Here is a 6,504-nt window from a genome sequence, read left to right as displayed (position 1 = left end):
GTGGGGGGGTGGGGAGAGAGAGGCGAGGCTGGGTGCGAGTTTCTGGCAAAGTTTTCTCATTCCCCCCCCCCCTCCCCTCTCCTCTCCCCTCTTTCTCTCGGTGCAGCTGTCCTGAATCTCGCAAACTCCCCCCTTGGGTCTCCTCCCTATTAGAACAAATGTGTTCTTCTTTTGTTGAGGCGCGTTTTGCTTTCCCTGTCCTATTACAGGCGACACATGATCAATAGGATGATAACACCAGAACATCAATATAAGCGACAGAACAATGAAGGATATCATCGAACATCTATCTTAATATAGCCTGCTACAAGATACATGACAAAGAAAACCTCATGAAAATTCCAGCCCACGATTTCCCATTTCACAACCAATTCAGCACAGCCAAATATGCACACACACATCTCATCCTATTATTTTCCAATTTCAATTTTATGCCCCAGCCTTTTCATGCTAATTCTATTATTGAAGGAACTTGTGTGATTTCATATCACTATAAAATCGGTAATGTGTAATAACCCTTTGGGCTAAACCCGACCTCGGCTGCCATCGGGAAAATAATCACTTTCATATCAGGACGCGGCAGGATGCGGGCAGGACCGCGGCCCCTCCGGCTTCGCCACAGATTCACAGCATTTTAATGAATAAAGGTCTAACAGCAATAAACACAAACACAGACTCTACCAGAGCAGCTCGGCTCCTGTACAGATATTAACACTGACGGATCACAGACAAAACCAGTTTTTTTTAAACAGAAACTTTTATTTATAAAAAAATGTTACATCATATATAAATATTTGATACATTTGTTTGGGTTTTACACAATGAGAGGAGGAGAGGATTCTTGGTTTTATACATTGCGTCCAGACACCGATGTTAACTGTGTATATATATATAAGATAAACTGTTTTGGCTCCGCTTAGTGAAACTGGGCTGGGTTAATGCAATCTTTTTGTATCTGAACGCATCTCCTGGTTAGTGAAAAATTCACACAGACATCCACCTGCAAAACAAACAAACTAAATAAACTGAAAAGACATGTTTATCTAGTGAATTATACGAGAAAGGTCCTTCTTTCCCCTCCCTCTTTCTTGTTTCTTTGTTTTGTTGCGTCTGCTTCGGAGATGTGGTGTTACTTTAGAGTCTCTGTTTAGTCCATATCCACGTCTTCGCACTCTGTCATGTGTTCTCGAGGGCAGTTTGTTTCTACTGGCTCGGGAGAGTCCGGGTTCTGTCGGGTTAGTTCATCTTGACTCTCCGAGGCCAGGGGTTTGTTTGACTCAGGCTGGTTGGAATTCGGCTCGGGATAGCTGGCTTGTGTGGGGTTTGGGGTTGACCCGGGGTAGCTGGTCTGTGCTGGGTTGGCAGTTGTCCCGGTGTAGCTGGCCTGTGCCTTGCTTGAATCTGACCCGGGACAGCTGGTTTGTGTTGAGTGTGAGTTTGTCCCGGGATAAGTGGAATGTACCTGGTCTGTTGCTGGAGCTGTTGTGTCTGGCCCAGAGGGAGATGGAGGTTGGATGGGGGGTGTCCTGACTCTGGTTTGGGGTACGATGAAACCCAAAGGCTGGGTGATGGGGTACAGGAGGAAATGTCCTTTCCCAATGACTGCTCTGGGGTTTGGTAAGCCTGGGAAATCGAAGTGCGGTTTGCGCCGCGGTGTTGTATCAGAAAGTAGACTTTCCACGCTGAAAGGATTGGTTTTTTGATCACACTTTGTCACGTTGGAAGAACGACCGTTCGTACACAGGTGATTCTGAGGTTTATCCCGATTGCAGTCCAGATCTGACGATCTACTGGGATTATTCTGGGGCGCGTTTCTTTGGTGGTGGGCGAGCTTTTGTCCCGTTTGCTCACAGTTCGCTTCGGTTTGGTCCCTGCTGCCATTCGGAGAGTGCTGGCCGGGCTCGGCACGGATTGTAACCTGCTCTCTGCGCGGCTGGAAGTGGACCACGCTGCTGTCCGACTCGGATCCGGACGAGGCAATGCTGCAATCTCCCTCCGAGTGCAGGAGCTTGTTTTGGGATTTCTGGAGTTTTTTCTCCTGCTTTCGTTTCTTTTTCTCCATCTTTTCCATCTCCCTGCGGGCGATCTCCTCAGGGTCCATGGGCTCTCCGCTGCAGGTAGTGGGGTGCGAGTTGTGAGCCGGCCGACCGGGTCCCTTTTTGGTGTTTTCTTTCTTCCGCCATTTAGCTCTGCGATTTTGGAACCACACCTACGTACCGAATAATGAAAATGGCATTACAATCGAATTTCACATCATTTTTTTCTCTCTCCGCAAAGTTTCTGTAATGTTTTGTTCGTCTATGTTTGAACAGGTCAATTCCCTTACACTATAGAGGGTATAATCTCCAGCCCAAGAGCATCCTCCTGCTTCCAATGGTCGGACTTTAATGGCCAGTTAGGGTTTATATTATAAAACAAATAAAAAAATAGATCATTTTGAAACGATTGTTAAAACTCGTTAACACGCCCGTTTTTAAATATTAACAGCACCAACAAACCAAGACGCTGTATTTCAATTTTCCCTTTTTATTAACAAAAGTTATAACTATCATAACCCACCGTTAGTCCAATTTCAGTCATCTCACAAAAAAAAACCTTTAGAAAATTAGTCCCAGTTCTCTTTTTAAAAATCACTTGCAGTTTGTGTATGTTGGGACTTCATACAGAGGTTGTGAGACAAGGATGTTGACTGGAAATAATAGTTGGAAGTTATTTTAAAATGACCCAGGAAAAGATTGAACAGGAACGAACTCCGGTACCTTTGGAGTGAGAGGAAGTTTGGGAGTCGTATTATTTTTCCTCACCCTCTCCTTTGTGTAAATAACATCTTGTTTACACAATCAACACGAAAACCTGAATTAGGTTAATTGACAAACGAATTGCATTTAATCTCGCATGTAATTCTATCAATTAAATCGATGCTTTGCGATTTCAACTGAAGCAGTTTATTTTGCAAACCCAGCGGTGGAGAGGTGCAATCAAAGCTTGAATCCGCCCCTCAACTTATCAGTCCTCATCTCATCAAAAAACAGTAAGGGGGTGTGTGGATGAGAGAGTACAATGAAAGCAACCGATATGGTGGTTCTAAAAGGAGTGCAACACTCAAATAATAATTATGATTGTCTATTAACAAACGAACATTTCCTCGTAACAAAATGCAATGGTTGTATGTATAATTCTAACTTTCAACTTAGCACTTAAATGTTTCCTTTTCTTTCTGGCCTCTTGCAGGAAACAATTAATAAACTCGTTCACCCTCACAGTTCCTGACAGGGCCCAATATTACTACCTTTATTTATTTTACCCCCTCCAAACACACACACACACATACACGAAAATTGCAATTGAAATATAAACACAACGCGTTTTCGTTACACACAACCGAGGGCATTTTTTTTCAAAATTAAAGATTTTAAATAAGTTTTTAAAAAAAACAAGTCCACTCTGATCATCAAAAAATCGCTGGTGCCTTTTTTATTCTGCCCCCTTGTTAAACACGAATTAAACTGGCCAATAATCGTTTTACAAGGAGTTCTCTTTGTGTCGGTTCCAACTGTTCTGTCAATGAGAAGTGCTCATTACCGTCTTAAGGGAAATAAACATTCTCGACTTCATCTAAACCTCACTTAACTACCCATCAACAAATTGGATAAAGTGCTGAAGAACAGGGAAGGGTCAGGAGCGGCTGTGCCTTTGGTCTGATATTTCATCTCAACCTGTGCCACAATCCTGTTATTCTTCATTGTGACAATAGATTTATAATTTTAAACGCATTTATTTAACTTAACACTCTGTTTAGTCTGTTTTTTTGACAGTTTGTAGTGCGTCGTGATTTGTACATCTCCCAATGTTTCAAAACACATTTTTGCAACACATTTCCACCTAAAAAGATTGTTTCAAGAAAAAATAACATATATACATTTATGCATACAGTACCCAGCCTGTTGCAAGTTTTGGGAAAAGGGTGCGATTTTGATTATTCCCATCCTCCCATTTAAATGTTAGACCGCTTCTTCCCATTAAAATACATTGTTTACACAGCTTTCTATTTAAGAGTTTGTGTGCAGCCCCTCAGAGGTAAACACAGCAGCTCGCGGCAATTCTTACAGCAAAAAGTAACACATTGTCAACACCAGACATTTTCAGTGCAGAACACTCAGAGCCTAGCTGTGTGTTTTAACCCCTCGTCCTTACCATATAAGTAAAGGTTTTTTTTACATTTATACACCAACACTTGACTTTCTAAAATACAAAAATAGAAAACCATTTATGGACTGCCTATCAGAGGCAAATGAGATGAGCAAATCATGTTTTTTTTGTAAACTGGAGTGTAGTCTATGTCTATAATGCATTATTGTTGTTTTTCCATTGTTAAACTCTCATTCTAACATCAATTTTAACTGCATTTAATAAGGAAATAATTACAAAATAAATCGTGGAGTGAAACGGATTTCAATGTGAAAAATATGAATCTAAAGACGTTGACAGCAGCCCATTCAAATTGTAAAATGTCACAACATTTTGTAAATACTGGATAATGTCAGCTGGATTTATCCAGTTGGGCTTGTTATAATGTGTGTGTATGTGTGTTTTTATTTTAATATTTTTTTACCTGAACCCGAGACTCCACCAGGTCGAGGCGTAATGCCAGCGCCTCTCTCATGAACACGTCTGGGTAATGGCTCTCGTTGAAGGCTTTCTCCAATTCCTCCAACTGCCAGCCGGTGAAATTTGTCCGGGTCCTTCTCCGTTTACAGCCGGGGGTGTCCTTTTCGGGATCCGACACGTCTGTGACAAGAGAGGGGTTAAAAAAGAGGTGGAAGAAAAGAAACATTGATCAGAATAAATAAAATAAAAACGAACAGTAAGAACAATTCGTCGCTGGATGGTGAATAAAGAAATAGGAGACATCACAATCTACAAAGGCCTTGCAAACTGAGTCCTATTTCTTTCAAAATTGCACTCCTTTCCACGATATTAATACAAATTAAATATTTGTGCAATATTTTTATTGCAGGAGCGGAAAAAGAGTAAAGTTTTTTTTCATCACACTCTGCAAATAACCCGAATTAAACAACTGATACTGGCTGCATGGGACTTGTGACAGTATTTGAATTTGTTAAAATGCAGGTGCATTGTCCCAGTGTATTGTTAACGGTTTTAAGGCGTTTGCATCTGAGTCGGGATCGATGCAGTGTCTCTCCCAGCGAGAAAAGAGAGGGAGCTTGATGAAAACAATATGTGCAGCTTTTACAGGCACAGACCTGGGCAAAGAACGCTTCGTTCCCACAGCATCGACTTACCGATTCCCACGGCTGTAGAGCGTACGAACGCACAAGTCCATGTTTCCACACAAAAACACACAACCGATCCCCAACACATCCCGGGCATCACCGGATCACAGCACAGAACTAACGTACTAGGTACTTTCAAAATACCTTATACACACAGTCCATGCATAACAGTTACCTGGGCTATTGTACTCCTTCTCATGTTAAACTACTTTTTTCGTTTTTGGAATAAATCGTTCCCCCTTTTATTATTAATTTTTAATTGGTTTCTGCTGTTTAATATAATTATGTTTGGCGTTTCTGTATTTTTTTTTCTGTGGCAAACCTGCAGGTCTCGTTCTTGGCCTGACTTGAGGCCCGAACACTTTCTCTCTCTCTTACTCTCACTCCTTCTCTCTCTCTCTCTCTCTCCCTCTCTCTTACCTGACAGTTTGAAGGACTGGCTCTCCCCGTTCACGTTACAAGCCGAAGGCATCAGAGAAGACGGGTTGACCACCGATGCCGTGCAGGAGCCGCTCAGTAATCCGTCTATGGTGAAAGGAACGTTGGCAGATTGGAGCTGGTGCCCTGCGAGTTCGTACACATGGTGATGAGTAAGGGGATAGTGGAATCCCACCATACTGGCCAAGGTGCCTCCAAACTGAGCATGGTGGTGCTCTAGAATTCTGCTATCCATCATCTCCCTGCAGGGGGAAAGGGGCCAGGGAGAGAGAGAGAGAAAAAAAATGCTTGCACTTAAAGGATTTGGGTGAACTTCAAAATGTATGCAGGAAAAGTAGAAAAGCGGTTGACATGCTAGTGGACGGGGAGGATGTGTCTTTACTTTATGAACATAAAGGATCCAATAATTAGCCCAGGCTTTGGGAATTTGGGACCAATAAGAAACGTTAATCGCGTCTGACGTCAAAGACGTATAGTCGGTGTGTGTTGGTACCAGTGGGTATTAAGACCGCTTGAAAACGTTTCATATCGATCGCTAATTATACATGACATCCACCTCAATAAACAATATATGAGCTGTCAAAACAATGCAGGAGGATTTGACGAGCACGGGCCCAGGCTCCCGCAGGTTGATTGGTACCTGGTTAAATACTAAGCAGGGTACAGAATAAACATATGCAATTTCTCTGCACCCCCTATACAACACACACTAATAGATTTCTCTCTCTCTCTCCCAAACATTGACCATCGTGTTGTCCAAGATTTTTTTTCA

General features: G+C 42.3%; 1 protein-coding gene across 1 annotated transcript; it reads right to left on the bottom strand.

Annotated features, from left to right (window-relative positions):
• Positions 1-785: 785 nt before the first annotated feature.
• uncx (UNC homeobox) lies at positions 786-6,071 on the bottom strand. The gene is made up of 3 exons (XM_068003669.1): positions 5,715-6,071; positions 4,613-4,788; positions 786-2,209 (listed from the first exon to the last, which is right to left on the bottom strand). The coding sequence occupies exons 1-3, from the start codon at positions 5,968-5,970 to the stop codon at positions 1,148-1,150; spliced, it is 1,494 nt and encodes a 497-aa protein (XP_067859770.1). The 5' UTR covers positions 5,971-6,071; the 3' UTR covers positions 786-1,147.
• Between the last annotated feature and the right edge of the window lie 433 nt (positions 6,072-6,504).

The sequence above is a fragment of the Heptranchias perlo genome, chromosome 22 (assembly GCF_035084215.1).
Source record: "Heptranchias perlo isolate sHepPer1 chromosome 22, sHepPer1.hap1, whole genome shotgun sequence".
NCBI classification, from domain to species: domain Eukaryota; kingdom Metazoa; phylum Chordata; class Chondrichthyes; order Hexanchiformes; family Hexanchidae; genus Heptranchias; species Heptranchias perlo.
This window is presented reverse-complemented; position numbering and strand designations above follow the sequence as displayed.